Source organism: Lissotriton vulgaris, chromosome 7 (assembly GCF_964263255.1).
Source record: "Lissotriton vulgaris chromosome 7, aLisVul1.2, whole genome shotgun sequence".
Lineage (NCBI taxonomy): Eukaryota > Metazoa > Chordata > Amphibia > Caudata > Salamandridae > Lissotriton > Lissotriton vulgaris.
Window position 1 is genome coordinate 1021571420 of NC_141695.1, and position 24700 is coordinate 1021596119.

Sequence of the window (24700 nt, forward strand, 5' to 3'; positions counted from 1 at the left end):
CTGAATAAACACAGCAGTTGTCCAACAATGAAATGCTGGACAACTGCTGCGTTTATTCCTTCTACATTCTCACGTCTAATAACGTGCTATCAAACAGCAGTCACGTGGATCATTTTCATTGCTTGCACTAAAGTCTAATCACACCCTCGCTATGCCATTGAGTCCAATTGAGGTTTTCCAGGACTACAACTCCCAAAATGCACCACGTTGTTAAACTAAAGGACAGGTCTTGAAATTGTGCCCATCATCATAGGGCGATATCTGAGAATCAGACTCATTGGACTTCGAGTTGCATTGGTCCAATTATTGGGAAAATACCTGAGAATCTATCGTGCAATTAGGTTTGCCCAATTTAGAAATGGCAATAGTGTTGTATAGAGCGCTATGCAAAATTGAAAAAAGTGACTGTTTCAAATTCAAACAACGGATTCTTCTATTAACTGTCCTCACTCCCGGGCTTCGACATTTTGTGACACTCCTGTTGATTGGTGGTTAAGATGATTTGATGATTCAGAAACGGATGAATCCATGGCCTCTCATGTAACATGAACATCTCACCTAGACTTTTCAAACAACAGAGACAATTCAGTATTTCCGGACACTCGTTTGCACAATGGTTTTCTTAATAACAGATGCAATCCATGAAGTTAATGATCTCACAACTCCGAAGACACTTACTTGCCAATCAGCAACTGATAATCCAGGTTATATATTGACCGAATTAACAACCTCTCGCCTGTGTGGTTAAAGTCCTTCCTGGCATCAGTAAATTGTGAAGGCCTCGGGAGCCAGTTTCATTACAAACAGCAGGGTGGACTCGTCTCACAATGGTCAGTCATACCTCAGAAGACTTAAAGGCGAAGGTAAAATCATTTTGCTTGGATTTTATTGATCCAGTATAATAGTAACAACTAATGTATTTGCAGTGTTTTTAATTGTGATAACTAAACAGATAATTATATTCAATGTAACTTTAAAAGTGCAGTTAGTAGAAAAAGATGTAGTGATAGAAATTAAAGCATAAGCAGGAAAAGCAGAACCACCTTCTGAAAATATAAGGAGAATTGGAGCATCAACAAACATATTGGATGTTTTTATTTTTATTTTAAATTATAACAAATATCAGAATATTTTCTAGTCACGCGGATGCCAAAGTGAAATAAATGTGACAGATAGGAATGGTGGGATGCTGGTGTATTTCTTGTTGTAACATAGTTGTAGAATGGGTGTTCTTATCGTTATAGCCCAGGTTTTGGAGTCCAGGGGTCAGAGGTTACAATCCAGGGTTCTCATCCGCTACAATGACATTATGAGTAGAGTAGAAAGTGCAAAATCATGAACAAACGTTTTTGTGTCAATGCGGGACAGGTTGCCTGTAAATAGCACATACTCGTGCTTTATTGCCTTGTCATTCCAACAGCTAAAAGTTATGGCTAATACATTGCAAATCATTGTACAAACTGAATGCAATAAATTAACTGAAATAATGTAGCACCTCACGGGGCATATTATCAAGAACGGCGATAAAATTATCGCCGGTTTAGCGGCGATAATGGGCTTGATAATATGCCCTGGAGAATTCCAATAGAAGCCCATGTTCACACCAGAACATGGGCTTCTATTGGAATTGTCAACGGCATATTATCAAGCCCATTTTCGCCGCTTTAGCAGCAGTTTTCTGCCGCTAAACCTGCAATAATTTTTAACGCTGTTCTTGATAATATACCCCTTAATTCTTTATTTTGAACACAAGATGCCAGTCTGATGGCTAACGCCAATATCACTGGAAATGTATCAAGATTTTCTCTCCTTATGATCCTCATTATATTGTTAAGTAAATGTATCCAGGTCGATCTGACAGCTAGTGAGGAGTGAGCATGTCTGAACATTATATGTATATGTGTGTGTATGTATATATATATATTTATGTATATATATTTGAAGATGGATGTCTGTATATATGTATATCTTTGTATATATGTCTGTAAATATGTATGTATATATATATAATATATGTGTATATATATGTATATAATATATACATGTATGTATGTATATATATATATATATATATATATATATATATATATATATATATATATATATGTATGTATGTATGTATGTAAATGTATGTATATATATTATTGTATATATATATGTATAAATATATATATATATATACATATATATTTTCTACTGATGGTTGCCAATAGGTGGTTATACGTATTACCGAGTTTCCATTGGAAAATCGTTTTTTTTACTTGCCTATATCTTTGGCGCCAGTCGATAAATCTTCACGAAATTTACCCCAAAAAGTTTGTCGATGGTCTTATTGTGCTTTGAAAGTTTCAGGGTGATCCATCAAGCGGGAGCTAAGAAAAGGGGGGGCAAAAAAAGTGTGTTTCACATGTTAATTCCTATAGGAATTTTGAACACAACTAATGCCTGAACTGCTGGACTGAATGACAACAGGATTTGGCAGAAAGATAGCTCTGGGTCCAGAAAGAGCACTTTTTGTTATTTGTTGAAAATCTGTTCAGTAGTTTTGGAGATATTAAAGAAATTCCAAATTTGTATATCTATGGTGGTGAATTTGTTGCGACTATTTTGTGACTAGTCGCAAATGTATGTGTCAACAGGAATGATGTGATTGACTGGCTGCAACCTGTCGAGAAAGTTGCAATTGCCATTTTATCTAACGGGACTCTGGCCTTGGGGGGGTCAAAATAGACATTGAAAGAGATGGAAGTGTTCAGGGTAGAGGTGCCCTGACCATATCAGTGCAATATAGGGGTGTTTGTGGGAGCCCTTATGTATAAATGATGTCGAAAAACTATTTTTCCCCTGCATGCGATATTCACTAATTTACCGCTGCGCTCAGCATGGCCCCCCATGTAATGTTGTGACAAATTCACGCATTAACAAAATATATATATTTAGACACTCACTCAGATACTAATGCACTGACTCAGAGACCCACTCAGAGGCTCATGCACTGACTCAGAGACCCACTCAGAGTCATGCACCCACTCACCGACCCACTCAGACACTCATGCACCCACTCACAGACCCACTCACAGACTGATGCAGTCACTCACAGAACCACTCATAGACTCCTGCTCTCACTCAGAGAACCACTCATAGACTCATTCACCCTCTCACAGACCAACTCAGAGACTCATGCACTCAGTCATAGACCCACTCACGCACTCACATATCCACTCACACACCCACTCAGACAGTCACACACCCCTTCACAGACACACTCTCACCCACTCACAGACCCACTAAGAGGCTCATGCACCCACTCACAGAACCACTCAGGCACTCATGTACACCCTCCCTGACCTACTCGGAGACTCACACACCCATTCACAGACCTGCTCATACACGCATGTGAGGAAAATTAAATTTTGGCCATGTTGTGTTCCCTAGCGCGTACCCCACCGACTCCATGTACCAGCTTAAAAGTGCATGTAACTTCCCTCCTGTGCCAGCTATGAAGACGCAAATACATTTGCGTCCACCGTTAACTTGTCCTCTTTCAGATCCACCATGAATGGATTATATAGTCCGTTCCTAAGTATGCTATGCCACCGTCTTTTTGTAGTGCACTTTTTCGTATTTTTCCTGCTCTAGCAAGAGTAGGCCCTGAATTCCTGCCATCTGAACCTCTTTTGTGGCTCCTGACTCTGCCCAGGCTACCTCTGTACTCGTGAACTCTGTCCTACTTTCAGCGCGGCCCCTCGCGCTCAGCTTAAGCCTGCTTTCTGCCAAGACTGACTATAACCTTCGAGTTATCTGTTCCGCTCCTCGAGAATACATTCCTGCCTACTAGATCCTGTAAACATCCTCTCCAGCTGCAGAGCCAAAAGGCCGACCTGTCTTAATGCAAGTAATTCATAGCCTCTGTTGCCATGCTTCCATGGAAGGCCCCGTGCCCCACGCTTCACATGTAGACACTCAGGCGCTTATACACGCATCCACAGTTAGCATAGAATAGCTTCTGCCCTAGAGACCTTTCCGCCCAGATAGTATAGTTCCTAAACACCAGATATCAGATATGATAGAAGTACAAGTTGATCTGACATGCCAGACTTCTGTCTCTTTCCGTCAGTGTAAATGTCAAGTCCCCTGCACCCCGTCAATCACACGTCATGCAGCTGCGCGCGCATCCAAGCTTCCGATTTCTGCTGACATTGCAACATTCTGTTAGCACCACCCCTTGGTGCCACCCACTTGCGTCACCTATCAGTGACGTTTCTAGCACACACCTCTGGTTCACGCCTAGTTTACGCCTCTTGATGATGTACTAGTACCACGTGTATACTGTTATCTTGTCTTCTCTCAGCTGTTACGCCTCTTACATTGATTCCTATGGTGTAAATCAAGTATATAAGCTATGTATTATCAATAAAGTTCAGCGCGCTCATCTATCCCTTCTGACACCCCTGTGGTGGTCAGAACATGATATCCTGATTCCTTTATGAGGAATAAAACCCTTAGAAACTCTAACACCACAGACTCTGTTTTCTTTTATTCCGATTGAGTTATTATTGATTAAGTACTTACCTGCATAGAAATTAAGAGAGTAAATTAATTATTTACGTCATTTTGGCGCCCGAATAGGGACCCCTCCCCCACCTCACGCGCCGGTTGGTGCGTTGCAAACTCTGCCCCCTGCCATCAGTTAGACGGAACACACGTGTACTGGCAGGATTTCCTGCATCTCCCTCTGACCCACGGAGGTGACGAAGACTGCGATCAGTGCCCAGACGAGGCGGTGAGGAGTGCGGAGGATCCCGACCAGAGCCCAGCCGAAAGAAGCAAGGTCCGAGGTGTGAAGAGGCCCACCAGTTTTCCGAAGTTTTCCGAAGTTTTCCGAAGTTTTCCGAAGTTCCGAGTCGAGTCCAGTCGAGTTTTTCCGAGGCCTTCTGTTTCCGTGCTTCCCGGTGAGTACCATTGCTGGGTCGTATCTAGACGGGTTTGGGTACGCAAGTCCGGTCTGCACTGTTTTTAGGCAGTGTATCTGTACTGTTTAGCAGTATATCAAGTATTCCGAATTTCTGCACTGTTACACCGGTGTATCCGTACTGTTGAGCAGTACATACAGTATAGGGGGTAGTCATCTATGTTTTCAATGTTTTTATGTGATTAATGTTGTGGTATGAATGTGACTGTTTAAAACGTGTATTATTGTGTTTCTCGTATAATCTAGCTGTCAGGAGTATTAAGGAAAAAGATCTAGCGTTCAGTAATAAGTAAACAAGATGCCGTTCTTCAACAAGTTAAAACAGATAGGAACTAGGAAAGGGTTACTGGAGGAAGAAATTCCTATCCCCCCTAGGGACACTCCAGGCAATTTTATGTACCAAAAACACGGCATAGATGCCATATTATATCTAGATTTATGGGCCGATTACACCAAACACCTAGACGAAAGACACAGATGGCCTGTTACCGGAACGTGGGATGCCGAGTGCATCATGAGGGTAGAAGAAGCATTATGGAAAAAGAAAGCTAGACAATCTCAGAAGGACGCCATAGAATTTTGGCGTAAGGAATCACGTAAGCGTGCTGACAAAGCACTCCGTAGAGAGGATAGACTTAAAGAATCAGATAAAGAACAGGAAAACGAATTAGTTACTGAAGGGATCCGAGTAAAAACAGAACAAATAGACCGAGCTCGAAATAATCTTGTAAACGGTATGTATCTTGCAGCAGATGGCACATCTGAAACTGAATCAGAGATACCGAAAAACTTACCGATACCATTAGTTCCAACTAAAGTAATGCATAAAACAACTAAAGACATATTCCTAAATTCATATCTAGAGGATGTAGCACCAGCTTATACCAATCTGCCTGTTCGTGCCCTGCCTACTGACAGGGATGGGGGTGGCACTGCGCCCCCGGATAATGTTCCGCCGGTACCGCGACAGACCTCCTCTGTTCCGACAGCTCCGCCACTTCCCGTACTCAAAACAGACCTACCGAAACCAGTCCTGCCTGATCTTGCTAAACGACAAATTCCAGTTCAGATCCAGACGCCGCGGAGAGATAATGCTCAAGCATCCGCCTCAGGAGGTGCGACAGCGGGTCTACAGACCCCGCCACCGACACACAGATTAAACTTAAGGGACACGCAGAATCCTTTCCAGTCTCCCCACTTATCCCGGCTTGACGCATTTAAAGAGAAGATGTCAGTTTGCAGATATGATCCAGTACCCGGAAAAGACGATTTAATGATATTAGCATCACTACGATTAAGATCTGCCACCGATAGCTTGTTATGCTATGTAGGAATGCAGGAACTTCTCGACAGAATATATAAGTTTATACAGACCGGGAAAGACCCCGACAGTGTCAAAGCTGCCATGCATAAACAGAAAGTTGACATTCAAGCACAGATATTACGATTTTTTATAAATTGTGTAATAAGAGAACGAGACAGGCCCGGGACAGATCAAAGTGAATTAGACGCATTAAACAAGTGGGGTCAAAATATAGCCGAAGGAAAGCATGATAAAGGGGCTTGCATAGCCAGTATGTCCCAGAAAATTAGAAAGGCAGTATTGACTGCACACCAGGAAGAGAATGATAAAGCTTCCTCCGAGGAGGAAGATGAACATGACACACCAGGAAGATCTACAGATATTATAGCATATGTAGGTAGGGGAGCCTACCTTAGGAAAGGCATCCGTCCGGAGAGCAAGAGAGTTCTTTTCTCTGCTTTAACAAATCCGAATTCTTCTGAACACCAGTTCCAGGAAACCGATAAAAGGCTTCGAGACCGAGTGGGGTACCATGTACTCAATTCTATGGATGAACAAGAACTAGCACGGTCAGCCGTGTTATGGGCCGAAAACCCAGACATGTATAATGATGACACGTTAGTACAGACATTCCTGAACCTTTCCCCGGAAGAGCAGAAAATAGCAGGTGTGTACATGATTCAGCACCTCCTCATCAAGTTCAGAAATCATCATTCTGATCCAGGTCCCTTACATGAAACATTAGAAGCACTACTCATGGATAGATGGAGAGGTTTTAGTACCAAATTAATACAAATAATTCTAGAACAACGACGTAAGTATAACACCTTCATAAGCTCTGAATATGTTCCCGCCCCGCCTCTAGAAAGAAAAAACGTACCACATGCAATGCGGTGGTAGCATTGAAAGTCAGAACCCCTTACGAGAAGTACACCCAGTTATGGGTGAGGACCAACGCTTGAAGCGTGTGTATGTTCACACACCACTGACCGAGTTAGAACTGTTAGAAATGAAGAAATTAGTTCCGTGCCATGATAAGGACCCTGCAGGTTTTCATAGAGAGCTTAAAGACATGTTACTGATGGGAGATTACACGTATGATGATATTATGAAAATGTTAAAAGTACTGTTGCCCACGGGCATTTACGAAAAATTAAAGGAGAAGGATTGGGAGGTAGGAGAGTCAAAGATAGCATGGGCAGAAATAGAAGACGAAGAAAGCAAACGAGTCCCAGGGTTAGGCCTTGGGGATAAGACTAAAGCATTACCAGGTTTAATAGTACAGGTTTTGCCAAGATTATTGACAACAAGAAAGGAAGATTGGGACGCAATCTCGTCCTGTAAACAGAAACAAGATGAAGATACTAGTGACTTTTATTCAAGATTCGAGAAATGTTTCATTATAAATAGTGGTCTAAAAACTAGTAGTGAGTCATACCCGCACCTTTTTGTAACAAAATTAGTAGAGAATGCCCTACCATTAGTCAAAAATAGAGTGTACAAAGTTGAAAGTACTTGGCAGGCAAATACGCCATCTCAGATGTTACAAATGTTACAATATCACCAGAACAGAATTAGGGAAGAACAAGATCAGGAACAGAAACGTATGAAAGACACGAAAATGAAAATGTTAGTAGCTCAGACGATTCCAGCCGACGGTCATAGAAAAGGTGGGGCCCAGACCAATCATTCTGCCGCTCCCGTTAAAGGGACATGTAATTATTGCAAGCAGCCAGGTCACTACGTACATGAATGTCCAGTCCTGAAACATAACATTGAGACAGGTAAAACTAAAGAAAGACCGCGTCCGCCTAGACATGAACAGGGTCATCAACAGACTTCACAGAACGAACAGCCAATGCAGAATACACAGCCTATGCATGATCAGTCCCATACAGTACAGACAGTAGCAGTACCGCAGCCACAGCATGCTCAGACACAGCCCATTGCCGCAACTCGGCAAGTATCACAACAGATGCACCAGTATGCCCAGGCGGCATATCCAGATTATCAGCGTTATACATGAAACAGCCTAGGGAGGGATAGTGATTTGCCTCTTATTGAAATTCCTGTAGATCAAGAAGGTCCTTATGTACACAGTCACGTATTAGGAAAAGACAGAAAGTTTTTAATTGACACAGGGGCAAGTCGCACTACCATAAGTCACAATGAAGTCCCAGGGGCACCCCTCTCAGGCTCACAGAATGTTTCCCTTGGTTTTTCAGGACAGCCTATTGTAAATGAAGTATCGGAACCAGTACCACTAGCTGTAGGTCCATTATCTCGAGTTACAGATTTGTTGCTTACGAAATCATGTCCAGAAAATCTGTTAGGAATTAAAACACTGAAGGCTCTAGGAGCTATAATATGCTGTTCCCCAGAGGGAGTCAGACTCTTTCTACGGGATTTCAAGGGTCATTATGTTCTACGTGACTTTGATGTCAGATTGAAAAATGTACCAGATCACTTATGGGCAAAAGGCCCAGCTGATGTAGGTTGTATGCATATCACTCCATATCGTGTTACACTCAAGACAGGAGTTGTTTTACCCAGAATCAGGCAATACAAGTTACCACCCGATGCTGTAGTGGCTTTACTGAAAATAATTGAAGAGCTTATTGCCCAGGGAGTGGTCGTAGAGACTGACTCCAATATCTGTAATTCACCCATCATTCCAATTCTTAAACGTACGGACCGCAATGCACCGCCAGTATATCGGCTGGTGATTGACCTTCGAGAACTGAACAAATGTATTGTACCACAGTATCCTGTGGTCCCCGATATCTCCTCCCTATTGACTGCTATTGATTCAGAAGCAACGTTCTTTACTGTAATCGATCTCAAGAACGCTTTCTTCAGTGTACCTATTGACCCGGAGAGCCAATATCTCTTCGGATTCAGTTTAAATGGACGAAGTTTCAAATTTTCCCGCGCACCTCAAGGATTTACAGAAAGCCCCAGCATCTATAGTCAAGCACTGAAAAGACAACTAGATTGTATCCAAATGCCAGTTAATACCGCTTTACTGCAATACGTCGATGATCTACTGATCACCGCACGAAGTGAGCCCGAATGTGAACAAGCATCTCTGACAGTTTTGCATTTCCTGGCCGACAAGGGACACAAGGTGTCCCCTTCGAAGCTACAATTCTGTGTTCAGCAAGTTGTGTACTTGGGTCACTTGCTGTCCAAAGTGGGGAGACAGCTCACTCCCGATCGCATTCAGTTAATTATAAATATGCCACGACCCCAGACACAAAAGGAAGTGCGGGCCTTCATAGGCCTCACCTCGTACTGCAGACAATGGATTCCTCAATATGCATTTCTAGCTAAACCACTCATCCAGTTAACGACACAGGAGGCAGCGACTTCGACTGTCCTCCCTTGGACTCAGGAACATACACAAGCCTTTGAGGAATTAAAGAAAGCTTTATGCCAAGCGCCAGTTTTAGCAACACCATGTTACAGCAAACCGTTTACACTTTTTGTTACAGAACGTGACGGTACAGCGTTGTCTGTCCTCACTCAAGATCAAGCAGGTTCACATAAGCCTTGCACTTATTTTTCAAGTACATTGGATTCAGTAGCACAGGCACTCCCTGCATGTTTAAAGTCAGTAGCAGCAACAGCGTTAGCAATCAGACAAAGCGATTCAATTGTTTTAGGTCATCAGTTAACAGTACAAGTTCCACATTCTGTAGAGGTTCTGTTAAACAGAACCCAGACTCAGCACTTGACTATAGCACGACTGACAGGTTACGAATTGACATTATTCCAGCCACACATAGAAATCAGACGCTGCAGTATCCTGAACCCAGCAACACTGTTACCTACAGTTATGATAGATCCAGCTCCACATGATTGCATAGAGATCATTAATGCAGTAACAAAGCCCAGACGAGATTTAACAGATGTTCCATTGACAAATCCAGACCTGACACTTTATGTGGATGGTTCATGTATGAGAACAAGTACAGGAGAGTTAGTGGCCGCGTATGCCGTGACCACTGAAACTGAAGTTAAAGAAACACACCGTATTGATACATTGTCTGCTCAAGCGGCAGAGCTCATCGCTCTGACCCGAGCCTGTATTCTAGCCAAGAACAGAAATGTCAACATATACACTGATTCCCGTTATGCGTTCGGAGTCGTACACGACTTCGGCATGCTCTGGCAAGAAAGAGGTTTTCTGACCTCTCATGGTACAAAGATACAGCATGGTCCTCTCATTCAAGCACTGTTAGAAGCAATACATCTGCCTTCAACCATATCAGTCATGAAGTGTAAAGCACACACTAAAGCCACAGATTCTGTTTCCCAGGGTAACGACCTGGCAGATCAGACAGCAAAACATACAGCACTGACTCACACTCAGACAACCGACACAACAAAGACAACAGATCCGACAAACTGTATGACAGTGAGAGATCCCACACTAGATGTTATTGACATTCAGACACATGCCACTCCAGAAGAAATAAAGAAATGGATCGAACTAGGAGGGATCCAGACAGATCAAGGTTGGATGACGAAGGGAAAATCTACATGGTTTCTCCCTGACTCTATGGTTCAAGTCATGATAAATACAGCACATAGTCCTGCACATCTAGGAGAGAAAGCAATGCTAGACAGTTTGCAAAATCTCTGGAACAATAAACACTTACGAGCAGCAGCAAAACAGAAAGTGCGTACTTGCATGATCTGTTGTCAGTTCAATCCAGGTAAAAGCGTCCCTGTAGAGCAAGGTGGATTTCATCCTCCCGATCACCCTTTTGAAGTCCTCCAGATGGATTATATCCAAATGGACCGTTGTCGAGGATTTAAATATGTTCTCGTAGTTGTCTGTGCTCTGTCCCGCTGGACCGAAGCATACCCAGTCCCAGATTACACTGCTCCGACCACTGCCAAACAGTTGGTTCGTGAATTCTTCCCACGATACGGCATGCCTCGTGTCGTGTACTCAGATAACGGTCAGCCATTCTCATCCGAATTAATGAAACAAGTTTCCTTGTTACTGGGATACCAGTGGAAGTTCCATTGTGTCCGACATCCAGAAGCAGCAGGCCTTGTAGAAAGGCATAATCAGACATTAAAGATCCGCCTTGCCAAAATATGTCAGGAAAAAGGAGTCGACTGGATAGTCGCCCTGCCAGTGGCACTATTCTATATGAGAATGGTCGCCCATTCGAGATCAGGGCTATCCCCGTACGAGGTGGTCTTTGGAAGACCACCGAATATGTGGGGGACGCCCATTCCTAAAAAGATTACTGATGTTGATTCTAATATGTTGACAGATTACCTTGCCTCCTTGATGTCTGCACTCCAATCATGTCGTTCACAGGTTGCCGCAGCCTTCCCTGACAACACTGATGTGAAGCCGCATGACGTCCGCCCCGGGGATACTGTCCTCGTCCGCAACTTCGACAGGAAAAGTCCGTTGGAGCCCCGCTGGAAGTCTCCAAAGACCGTTCTTCTTACTACAAGGACCGCAGTCAAATTGGAAGGCAGAAAGGGGTGGGTCCACCTAAGCCATATCAAAACATTCCCAGGACTGAAACCGGAACAAGACACACCCACCCCCACCAAAGACTGTGTTATCAAAGACTTTACCGAATCGAAACGAGAAAAAACTCCTCAAGAACAATACCGCATGAAATTACGATCTAGCAAGTCAGACAGTTTAATTGTTTAAGTCCTCCCCTAGGTGAATCGGTTAAATAGTTTCTGACATGTATCCCCTAGATCGAGATAGAGAGAGAGAAGCAAAGAAACGTACATATTGTAAATCACTCCGTAGTCACTGCATAGTGACACTAATAATAATGTTTATTCTCAGTGTTTTAATTATTATTGCTAGCATCCTATTACCTACCTACTATCCTATTTTCAAGCGTGAACAATCTGCTTACAATGTCTCTGCTGAACACACTTTTAGTGAGTTACCTCCTCACGAGCTTTCCTACAGACTCGCGCTGCGCAACAACACATTCATTAGTATGTTACATCATTCTCATCAAACTAACAATGCTACAAATTGCTGGATATGTGGCCGACTCCCTCCCTACCAGAATTACAAGGGAGCCCTGCCTCTCTTTCCGTACCCGTTCACTCACAATGGCTCCTGCGGAGCATGGTTTAAGATAATTAATTCTTTAGATCCCGACATTGCTGTTTTCGATGGGGGTTGGGTTTGGGGAAACCTGAACTTGGTCCTACTAGACGTCTGTTACCCGGATAAGGAGGGACTCCCCACTAGAATAGGAACTGATTTAGAAAATGAAGTGTATGGATTAGGTAATTATACAATTAGCCTTATGATTCTTACTGTCGAATCCGAAGCCACACCAGTTCTACCTATTATGTCAGTACTGCCAGTCACTGGTGAATTATGTATCAAGAAGAAAGGTTCAGTACACTTAGGTCATAGTAAATGCACTACTGTGGTCGAATTCAATGACCATGGAAAGTCATCTTTCAAAGCTATCAGTCATTCCTACTTTGTTTGTGGTCATACCGCATACGTACGTCTACCTCCAGATTGGGATGGTACCTGCTACATTGCATTCCTTCTGCCACCTGTTTTTCTAGCTCCCCCTGATTACCACAGAAATAGCAATCTAGTAAAGAATAGACCCAGAAGAGATGTCCCACTTGTCGACTACACCGAAACGGCATGGGAACAGTACACCGATTTTAATAAAGGATTCTTTTTCTTTCTAGGACCTGTTCAGAATAGTAAATTAATACGCAGATTAACTAGAACACTTGAAGCCGTAGTAAATGAAACTACCTCCGCCTTAGGTAACTTAACAGAAGAGCAGTCCGCTATGCGGGTTGTTGTCCTTCAGAATCATCTTGTAATTGACGTCATCTTGGCAGATAGAGGTGGAGCCTGTAAGGTCATCGGGTCAAGCTGCTGTGTTTTCATTCCACAAAATGCACCATCTGTATATCAAGCTATCACCCGTCTTCATAATATTGCCAATCAGATACATCAGAATCCAGGCACCTGGACTTGGTCCGGTTGGTTCTGGACAACGTTAACAGCTTGGGGATGGAAGATCCTATCATTCCTAGGCATTGGCCTAGTCCTAGTATTCAGTTGCTGCCTATGCCTGCAGTGCGGGCCAGCGATTTGTGGACTGTGTGCCACCTCTTGTATTGAACATTCCAGTTTTCACTCAAAACGTAACCAAAAGAAAGAAGAACAAATGATGTTACAAGAACAGACTGATCGATTCATGAGGATCGATATTTCATGAAGGGTCCGTAGGGAACAAGGAGGGAATGAGGAAAATTAAATTTTGGCCATGTTGTGTTCCCTAGCGCGTACCCCACCGACTCCATGTACCAGCTTAAAAGTGCATGTAACTTCCCTCCTGTGCCAGCTATGAAGACGCAAATACATTTGCGTCCACCGTTAACTTGTCCTCTTTCAGATCCACCATGAATGGATTATATAGTCCGTTCCTAAGTATGCTATGCCACCGTCTTTTTGTAGTGCACTTTTTCGTATTTTTCCTGCTCTAGCAAGAGTAGGCCCTGAATTCCTGCCATCTGAACCTCTTTTGTGGCTCCTGACTCTGCCCAGGCTACCTCTGTACTCGTGAACTCTGTCCTACTTTCAGCGCGGCCCCTCGCGCTCAGCTTAAGCCTGCTTTCTGCCAAGACTGACTATAACCTTCGAGTTATCTGTTCCGCTCCTCGAGAATACATTCCTGCCTACTAGATCCTGTAAACATCCTCTCCAGCTGCAGAGCCAAAAGGCCGACCTGTCTTAATGCAAGTAATTCATAGCCTCTGTTGCCATGCTTCCATGGAAGGCCCCGTGCCCCACGCTTCACATGTAGACACTCAGGCGCTTATACACGCATCCACAGTTAGCATAGAATAGCTTCTGCCCTAGAGACCTTTCCGCCCAGATAGTATAGTTCCTAAACACCAGATATCAGATATGATAGAAGTACAAGTTGATCTGACATGCCAGACTTCTGTCTCTTTCCGTCAGTGTAAATGTCAAGTCCCCTGCACCCCGTCAATCACACGTCATGCAGCTGCGCGCGCATCCAAGCTTCCGATTTCTGCTGACATTGCAACATTCTGTTAGCACCACCCCTTGGTGCCACCCACTTGCGTCACCTATCAGTGACGTTTCTAGCACACACCTCTGGTTCACGCCTAGTTTACGCCTCTTGATGATGTACTAGTACCACGTGTATACTGTTATCTTGTCTTCTCTCAGCTGTTACGCCTCTTACATTGATTCCTATGGTGTAAATCAAGTATATAAGCTATGTATTATCAATAAAGTTCAGCGCGCTCATCTATCCCTTCTGACACCCCTGTGGTGGTCAGAACATGATATCCTGATTCCTTTATGAGGAATAAAACCCTTAGAAACTCTAACACCACGGACTCTGTTTTCTTTCATTCCGATTGAGTTATTATTGATTAAGTACTTACCTGCATAGAAATTAAGAGAGTAAATTAATTATTTACGTCACATGCACTCAATCAAAACCCACTCAGAGACTCAGACAGTCACTCACAGAACCACTCTTAGACTCATGCACCCAGTCACGGACCCACTCAGACACTCACTCAAAGACCTACTCAGACACTTATGCACCCACTCACAGACCCACTCAGATGCTCAGACACTCACTCAAAGACCTACTCAGACACTCATGTGCCCACTCAAAGAACCACTCCCAGACTTTAACACTCATTTACAGACCTACTCAGTGACTCATACACACACTCACAGACCCACACAGACACTTACATATCCACTCACATACCCACTGAGAGATGTACATATCCACTCAGAGAGACACACACAAACTCCAGACCCACTCAGACACTCATAACCCCACTCACAGACCCACTCATGCACCCACTCACAGAACCACTCAGAGGATCATGCACCCACTCACAGATCTACTCATGCACCCACTCACTGACCTACTCAGGGACTCACACACCCATTCACAGATCCACTAAGTCACTTATACACCCAGCCACAAACCACTCAGAAGCTCATGCAACCAGTCACAGACCCACTGAGACAGTCATACGCCCACTCACAGACACATTCTCATACCCATTCACAGACCCACTGAGAGACTCATGAACCCACTCACAGACATACTCGCAAACCCGCTCACAGACTTACACATCCACTCAGAGACCCCCTCAGAGGCATGTACAAACTCACAGACCCACTCAGACACTCACACACCCACTCACAAACCACCTCCTAGAATCTCACACCCATGCACAGAACCACTCATAGACTCACACACCCACTCACAGACCCACTCAGATACTGATGCATCCAGTCACAGACCCACTCAGACACTCACACACCTACTCACAGACCCACTCAGAGACTCATGCACCCACTCACAGACCCACTAAGAAACTCACACAGCCACTCACAAATCCATTCAGACACTCATGCCCCCAGTCACAGACTGTTAGAACTGGGGGTCTCTAGTTGGCAGAGTTAGGCACCTTTGACCAAATAGGGACCCTTGCTTCTAGTCAGGGTAAGGGCGTACACTTCTAAAATAACCCCTGCTCACCCCCTTGGTAGCTTGGTACGAGCAGACAGGCTTATCTCAGAGGCAATGTGTTAAGCATTTGTGAACACATACAGTAATACAGTGAAAACACTACAAATGCACACCTCACAGGTTTTTATGAAAATAAGCATTCTTTATATAGACTTAACACAAGACCACAAATGACAAAAATCCACAATACTGTACTCAAAATAGACTTAAAGATGGTAGAAGTAACTTAGTTCAAGTTGATGATAAATGCGACACGTTTCTCACAACAGTACCTTGGATGCGCAACACAAAACAAACAAAATGTCCGCAGGGGGGGTGATGCGTCGGTTCCTGGCTTCGGGGGAAGCAATGCATCGCGCCTCAATGCTTGCGCAGAGTAGGGGATGCGTCTGTTCCTTATCGGAGAGGAGGTGATTCTCGTACTGCGTTCAGGTTACGATGCGGCAAAATGGCGCCTTGATGCGATGCGACAATCTGGTGCGATGTGATAAGATGGCGCCCTTGATGTGATGCAACGACGTGAAGACGATGCGTGCACGCCCGGCGGCCATGCGGCGAACTCTGTAGCTTTGGAGCAGCAACAGACCCTGTGACATGCTTCTCCGGTGATGCGACGGCGACCCTCGGGTGGCGACACGGTTCTCCAGTGATGCATTGGTAAATAGCTACGACGAAGGAACTCTTCTCTGAGGATGCAGTGGCGACACGCTTCACCGGCGCTGTAACGGCAACAGCTGTGACTGCGAAATGCTTCTTCTCCTTGAGTCGTGCTTCCAGCTCCCATCGACGCACAGGCTTCTGCAAACAGAATTCCCAGCAAGGAAATTCAGAGGGGCGCTGGTGGTGAGGTCTTTTATCCCTGAGACTTCAGCAAGAGGAAAGCACAAGTTCAAGCCCTTGGGGAAATATTCTGCAAGATGATGAAAGTTCTTTAAAAGTTCCTTCTCCTTTCCTTGGCAATGAAGATTCCACTGCAGGCTAACCCAGAAACACAGTACACTGGCAGGGGGGCAGTCCAAACTCCTGCAGCTTCCTTGGTTCTTCTACTTGGCAAGGGTTTTTCTTGTTGTTCCAGAAGTAATCTAAAGTCCTGGGCCCCAATATATAAACTGCAAAATCCTTTGTCCTCTGACGCAGAGGGCCCTCTACCTAGTCCAAACCAGTTCTGTGCAGTCCTGGATCACTTTGTTTACAGGGCTTTTTCTTTCCTTTGTAAGGGTGGGCCAGGGTCCTCAGACACACCACAGGAGGTGTAGCCAGCATTGTGGAAGGCAAGCACAGCCTTATTCAGGCCCAGGTGCTACTCCTCCCACCACTCTAAATGCAGATAGGTATATTCCGCCCTGTGCTGACTCACCCTGTCTCCTGGAGCCTCCCCAGCCCCTATCACTCACAAACCAGACATACAAACACAAGCTAGCAGAGGCAGGCTGGATGGTTAGGTAAGAAAATACCTACTTTCTAAAAGTAGTATTTTCAAATACAGAATGTTAAAACCAACTTTACCAAAAGATGTATTTTATCATCCTGATTTCGGGCATACTAAATTTGAATTTCTACCGTGTCCCCTGGGTCAGTCAGGATTATAAGATGTCATAATCAAACTGCCCATTCTGGCCTATGGAGACAGGTAGCTTGCAATTGTGAAAAACGAAATAGGCTGTAATTCACTATCACGTCATGCCACACACATCCATCAGGGCATGACCTACCTTTTAAAAACAATGAACCTTGCCCTTGGGCCTACCTTAGGGGTGTCTGATATGTAGACAAGGGAAGGTTTAGGGACTGGTAAGGGGGGCACTTACCAAGTCAATATGCAGTACTAAACTGCACACAGGCTCTGCGGTGGCAGGCCTGGGACACACTTTACAAGCTGCTTCAGTGGGTGGCACAATCAGTGCTGCAAGTCCACCAGAGCATTTGATTTACCTGCCCTGGGCACACATGTTGCACTGTACTAGGGTCTGACATGTAAATTAAATAATCCAATCATGGAGTCACAAATCAATACATCAATTTAACATAGGGAGCACTTGCACTGTGGCACTGAATAGCAGTGGCACAGTACCCAACGCAGCTAAACCAGCAAACAGATTAGAAACAGAGGAGGCAATCAGTGGAAAATGGAAAGGACACTCAAGCCAATGGTACTAGGTCTAAAACAGACCCACTGAGAGAGTCACACACTCACTCAAAGACCCACTCAGACACTCACACACCCACTTAAAGACCCACTCAGACACTCATGTACCCACTCACAGACCCACTCAGAGACTCATGCAGCCAGTCACAGACCCTTTGAGATAGTCACACACCCACTCACAGACACACTCTCATAGACACACTCAGAGACTCATGCATTCACTCACAGATCCATTCAGGCACTCGTGCACACACTCACTGACCCACTCAGAGACTTGTGCACTTACTCAACAGACCCACTCAAACACTCATTGTAGGAAATTGCCTCATTTGACAGTTGACTTTATTTTTAAGTGTGTGTCTCATTTATTGCCTCTGTGAGTTCACCAAATGCTTAGCAAGCTATGAGAGCAGATATGCTCTGCTGAGGCTCCACGATCGGGCCAGCATACCGCCCATTTTCCAGTGAATAACCGGGTTTTCAAGTACCCAGCGGCGTGAGGGACACGCCCAGAGTCCTCTAGGTTCCCTTGCCTTGGTATACAGAGACACGGAATACTTCTAGGTGGCGTCAGAGATCAAATTTATTAGCTGCAGCTAGTAGCAGAAATCCCAGCAATACAACACGGTGTACAACTCAAGAAACTGCTCAATTTTACTAAGGCGAGACATCTCTATTTATACACAAAAAGGTACATTTAAAATGCACACCCCTGCACCAAAATTCAACCAATAGAAAGTACATGACATCACACAGCATCATACAGTAAAGCTCATTTTACAGTGTCCCAACCCACAAGTTAATATTTAGGCATTTCTAAAATAATAATCTAGAAGGCCCGCACAAACCCTTAATTGAAAGCATAACCCATGAAATGAAAAACAGTCAGAAAAAGTAGTTTCAGATAATGTGCCAGATAACAAATACGCAAAGAAACTTTAAAAGTTAACAAATGTCTTGAATAGTGATTGGAAAAGGTAAATAACGATCTTGCAGGGAAATTGGCTTGGCAGAGTCAATTCCTGGGTGAAAGGCCAGCTTCTGAAATTAACTCCAGTGCACGAAGAAATTCCTGGTTAATGTGTATATGTGATTCACAACAGGTCAGACTGCTTTGCTCACAAACTAACTTCTGAAGCCCTACATAACAATTAACACTAGATGGCAGTCATGACACATAGCAAAAACCCAAGTTTCAGAAAAGAAGGTCTTTTAAGGAAAGAAAACATTTAGATGTTGTTTAAGATAACATATGCACAAAGGAAACTAATGGTTAACAGGGTCCTGAACAGTAATTGAAAACTCAGATAACAATCAGCTAGCGAAACTGGTTTTGCAAAAGGTCAGTTCCAGGTGAAAAGGGTTACTCTCTCTGCAGTTCATTCAGAGTCAGAGAAACCCAAATTAATATAAGCACGAACTCAGAAGGCAAAGCCACTTGTTTTGGGCCTACTTTACTGGCCTACGTGAAGGCAAGACTAAAATGCAGACAGGTTTGAGAATTTCAGAACCACAGTCCCTCCTTTTGCCATTACGTAGGCAATAACCTAAACTCATGTCAATCTGAATCTAGGTCTATATCTATTCTCATCAGGTCATCAAGGTGTTGTTGTAACATCATCTTATTATCCTTCACTTCTCTCGGAACTGGTCTTCTCACACTGATCGTAGCACAAAGACTACAAATGGCGGGACCACACTGGATGCATAAACAACACGAGAAAAGGATAGCTAATGCCATACAAAGGAACGTCAGAATCTTCCACCCCCATTTGGCCAACGACTCCCATAACCATCCCATCAACGACCAGTCTCCTTCGTCCACATGAATAGACTCAGAGATCTTATGTAGTCTAGAGATGGCCTGGTACACTGTCGGGGCATTATCTGGTATGAAAACGCAGCAACTAGATCCAATCAATTTGCATACCCCACCTCTATCTGCAAGTATAATATCCAAAACAAAACGGTTCTGTAATGTCATAAGGCGATCCGCTTGAAGTTCAGCTGTAATATTGCTAAGGGCACCTGCAGTCTCATTTATAGTGGCCTCAACCACTCTCGTAAGCTGACCAATATTCCTACTATTAGCCATAGGACCCCAAAAGGGTAGGAAACCCTTAAAGAAGTCTCCAGCTTCTTGTGCGACAGTATCTTTCGGATCGATTACACCTCTACCATATCTTGTCTTATGGTAGTTGAAAACAGCAGTGTATGTAGGGGGAAGCAAAAATGCCTCATAACATGTGCCAGAAAAATCAGATGGCAACCATGTGTATGCTCTATCGTGACAAACAAAATACGTGCCTTTAGCTGGCACGAACGGAGGAGATTTCTGGGACGTATAAACGTATGTGTGAACACACACACTCTTACCAAGCTGAGCTCTCGGATTCTGACCATTACCTTGCAAACAAAGATGACCTCGGTGGGGTACAATCCAAATAGGAGGAGACCTTTGCTGTCTTTCTTTCTCCGTCAAGCTAGCACTATATGTTGTCTTATTCCAACCGACATATGCTCGTACCTCATCTCTAGGGATAGCGTTATACGCATCGATATCTCTAATCATATCAACTATTCCCTGTATCAAGGCATTATTACTTGCATTGTCTTTGACGGAGCGTACAGGAGAGGCTTCATTCGCATAGATAAACATTGATTGGAGTGCACAAACTGACCCGTTAGGCGAAAAATGCAAAACCAAATATGGCATTCCCTTATCTGTAGTATGTGGCATAAGACCACACACCCAACAATTCGTGGTATTTATGACTAGCTGATGCTGATGCAACATCTGTATAAACGAATTGTTCACAAATTCTGATCTTCGTGTCTGTTCATGTTCAGGTAACGTATGAAATTCATGTGGAGAAACAGTAGAAAAAGAAAGAGTAGGTTGAGAAGTTGGTGCAGACGTCAATTGTGTAGGAGAAACAAACCAGAATATAGTAGCTAATAGAATACATAAAAGTATTAAAATAGATAAAGCTATACCACACTTAGAGAACAACATGCTATAATATCGGTTTTTCATCTCTTGCTTTTTATCGTCATTCCTCAATACAATCTCCATTTTCTAATGTCGCTCACGCAATCTTGACAGAGTACTTCAGCTGTGATTATTAGCAGGTCATAGGGACACTGCAAGTCCTGCAGACCTACTGCCACTACTCAGGTCACAAACTGAACCGTTGGTACTCCTACGTGACCCTGCAACTGGCAAACGGTAACCAATCAAAAATTTAACAGAAAACCATAATACAATTTCAGAAAAAGCAAGAGAAAAACAAAAGTCAAATGCAAAATACTCGAAGAAATTGTCTCTTTTGGATCTCAGTGTGGAAAAAAATAATGTTCAAAGTCCCTTTATTTATTCCGAGATCGAAGGTTGTAACGTGATTTAGTCGGCACAGTTTGGTCCATAAACAAAAGTTCTGGATTGGTGGTGTCAATCTTTAGATGAGGAGGCACAGCAGCTTGCAGAACATCATCATCCTCGCGTTCTGACCGTGTCCATGTCAAATGAGCATCACTAAAAGGCACAAATGTGGGGACTCGCTCGCAATCTGTATCAGCTATACCATCCCTCACCCACTAATCATACAGTAAAGGTAAAGGAACTTTTTTCGTATGGGTGGCATGCACCCAGTTTTTCTTGCCAGCTACTCTAACAGCAGTTCGAGTAGCCAAAAGAATTTGGTGGGGACCAGTCCAACGAGGCTGTAGGTTCTTTGTTTGTTGGATGTTATGCACGAGCACCCATTGTCCTGGATTGAGGGTATGGCGTGGGTCCACAGATGCTGATGGGAGCTGGTTGTGGACCTGTTGATGAAGGACACGCAGTTTAATAGTCAAATCGTGCAAGTAGTCAATTAGCATAGGATGTTCAATGCCGCTATATTCCTTTGGTTTAGGGACACCCCAAACGTTGGCAGGACGCCAAAACACAATCTCATATGGGCTAAGTCCCACACGAGAATGCACTGTTGTCCTTGTCGACATAAGAGCCAACGGCAAAGCATCGGGCCATGTAAGGCCAGTGCTTGCTTGTACCTTAGCTAATTTCAGCTTCAAGGTACCATTGTAACATTCAACAAGTCCAGCAGACTGGGGGTGATTTGCTGCATGGAACCTCTGCTTGATACCCAAGCCCGCACACACTTTCTTCATTATCTGACCCACAAACTCACTTCCATTGTCAGACCATACAATCCATGGCATTCCATACCTAGGGAAAAATTATTTGAGCAAAACCTTGGCAGTAGACAAGGCAGTATCATCCTTTAGGGGGTAGGCCTCTATCCATCTGGAAAAGGCACAAACAACCACAAGGACATTATTTCATCTTTCCATGTGTATATAATCTATTTGTAGAACCTCGAACGGATACGTTGGAGGAGCAAAATGGCCTGCAGGAGTTGGAGTTCCCTTACCAGGATTATACTTATATTTACAAAAAGATAGATGATATCTACATAGCTCTAAAGTCGCAGGGGAACTCGCTTAGTTCTGAGGATTTCTCCCAAATTAAACGACTGGAAGCTTGGACTAAAGATTCCTCTCAGTCCCTTGAACATTTCCCTGCCCTTTCGCTAGAGGATCTTAATAGCTTGTTGGACAAAACTAAATCGTCATCCCCACTTGATCCAGTTCCTCTGAAAGTACTGAAGAACTGCAGAGAGATCATTCTTCCTTCGATGCTGGAAGTAATGAATGGAGCCTTGGAACAGGGCATTTTTCCGTCACTTTGGAAGAAAGCCATTGTAAAGCCGCTGCTGAAAAAGATCACCTTGGACCCTGGAGTACTGAAGAACTTTAGACCCATCTCTCTGCTGCCGGCCCCTGCTAAGATGTTGGAGATCCATTTGAATTTTCATCTTTCAAACTTCCTCGATACCTCTGGTTTCTTGGACGAGTCCCAACATGGCTTCAGAAAGCTGCATAGCACGGAGTCTGCTTTGACCAAAGTCATGGACAACATCCGCAGAAAAGTGGATTTGGGTCTAACCACCGTTCTGGTGCTGCTAGATCTTTCAGCAGCATTCGACACCCTGTCTCCCCTTACTTTAACATCTAGGTTAAGGGAGGCAGGGGTAGAAGGACCGGCACTCAGTCTCCTGAGCTCCTTTCTTCACCAACGAGAGCAGCGTGTCATGCTAGGTGAATACCTCTCCCCTGCTAAGTCTTTGCAATGTGGGGTACCACAGGGGTCGGCATTGAGTCCGACACTGTTCAACATCTACGTGGCCCCCCTTGCAAGTCTAGTAAGATCTCAGGGGATGGAGGTAGTGTCGTATGCCGACGACACGCAGATTATGGTATCCCTGACCCACTCTGTGGGTGAAACCGCTTCCAACTTTAGGGCCTGCATGCAACTTGTTGCAGAGTGGATGATTGCCAACTCCCTAAAGTTGAACGGGGACAAGACAGAGGTCCTGGTCTTTGGCAAGGACCAGGGCATGTGGTCAGATGATTGGTGGCCTCCTTCTTTAGGTAGCTGCCCAATACCTACACAATCTGCCAGGAACCTTGGCGTCATCTTTGACACCCAGCTCTCCATGGAGCTTCAGGTCAACAGAACGGTGGCTACCTGTTGGGGTGTCATCAAGACCTTGAAAAGAATCGTACAGTACTTGTCCCCACAGGCACGGAAACAGGTGGTGATCGCCCTTGTTGGCTCAAGGCTTGATTACTGCAACTCAGTGTACGCCGGGGCCAACAAGGGCCTGCTTCAGCGTTTGCAGGTCATACAAAACGCGGCAGCGCGGTTTGCTCTCGCTTTGCCCTGGCTGGCATCTATGACCTTAGCGAGGAAGAACCTCCACTGGCTCCCCATCCCCTCAAGGATTACTTTTAAACTCCTCTGCCTTACATATAAGGCTTTAACTGCAGGCCCGGCTGATGCCCTTGGATCGCTACTCTCTAGATACGTTCCGAGTAGATGTCTACGATCCAGTGAGCTTAATCAACTGGTAATTCCCAGAGCCAAGAAGGCTAGATGGGGGAGCAAAGCTTTTTCCATACTGGCACCTCTGATGTGGAATTCACTCCCCCTGGAAATCAAAATACTGCCCTCCCTTGACCTCTTTAGGAAGTCATTGAAAACTTGGCTTTTTATCAATGCATACCAGTAGGCTCTGTTTCTATCCGGTCACAGTTGTTATTTGGATTAGGCGCCTTGACGCCCATTGGGCATAGCTGCGCAATATAAATAATATTTCATTCATTCATTCATACTTCAGACAAATCATACAATGTTTCACCACGTTCTCTGCACATTTCGGAATTCCAGCATTCTGCGAAACTGGAGCCAACAATTTGCATATTCCCTTCGAACTTATGTGAGCCATTCCATGAGCCATTGTAACCACTGGGAGCACATACGTATCTGGCAACAGCCATCGCAGGTGTTCTGACAACTCAACCGAACAACCTGTTGAATCCAACATACCCGTAGTTTCTCTCCAAACACTCACTTCTTTCTCAGTCGCTTCAGCCTGAATCATTTTCACACTTTCTATTGTGTCTTCACACATTCCACCAGCCATAACCCAATTAGCTGGGCCTGCAACATACATACGGCTCATCATATCTTTTGCTGTTTCCTTTGCAACTTCATCCGCAAACGCATTCCCTCGACCAACATCGTCCACAACTTTCTTATGCACACTACACTTTATGATTGCAATCTGCTTTGG

The 24700-nt window shown here is 44.2% G+C and overlaps 1 protein-coding gene across 1 annotated transcript in view; it reads left to right on the forward strand.

Annotated features, from left to right (window-relative positions):
* Window positions 1–730: 730 nt before the first annotated feature.
* SLC23A1 (solute carrier family 23 member 1) overlaps window positions 731–24700 on the forward strand; it is a 479920-nt gene continuing 455950 nt past the window's right edge. The window contains exon 1 of the mRNA XM_086931444.1: window positions 731–863. Coding sequence (XP_086787570.1) covers window positions 828–863 — 36 coding nt within the window. The 5' untranslated portion in view covers window positions 731–827. The remainder of the gene's footprint in view (window positions 864–24700) is intronic.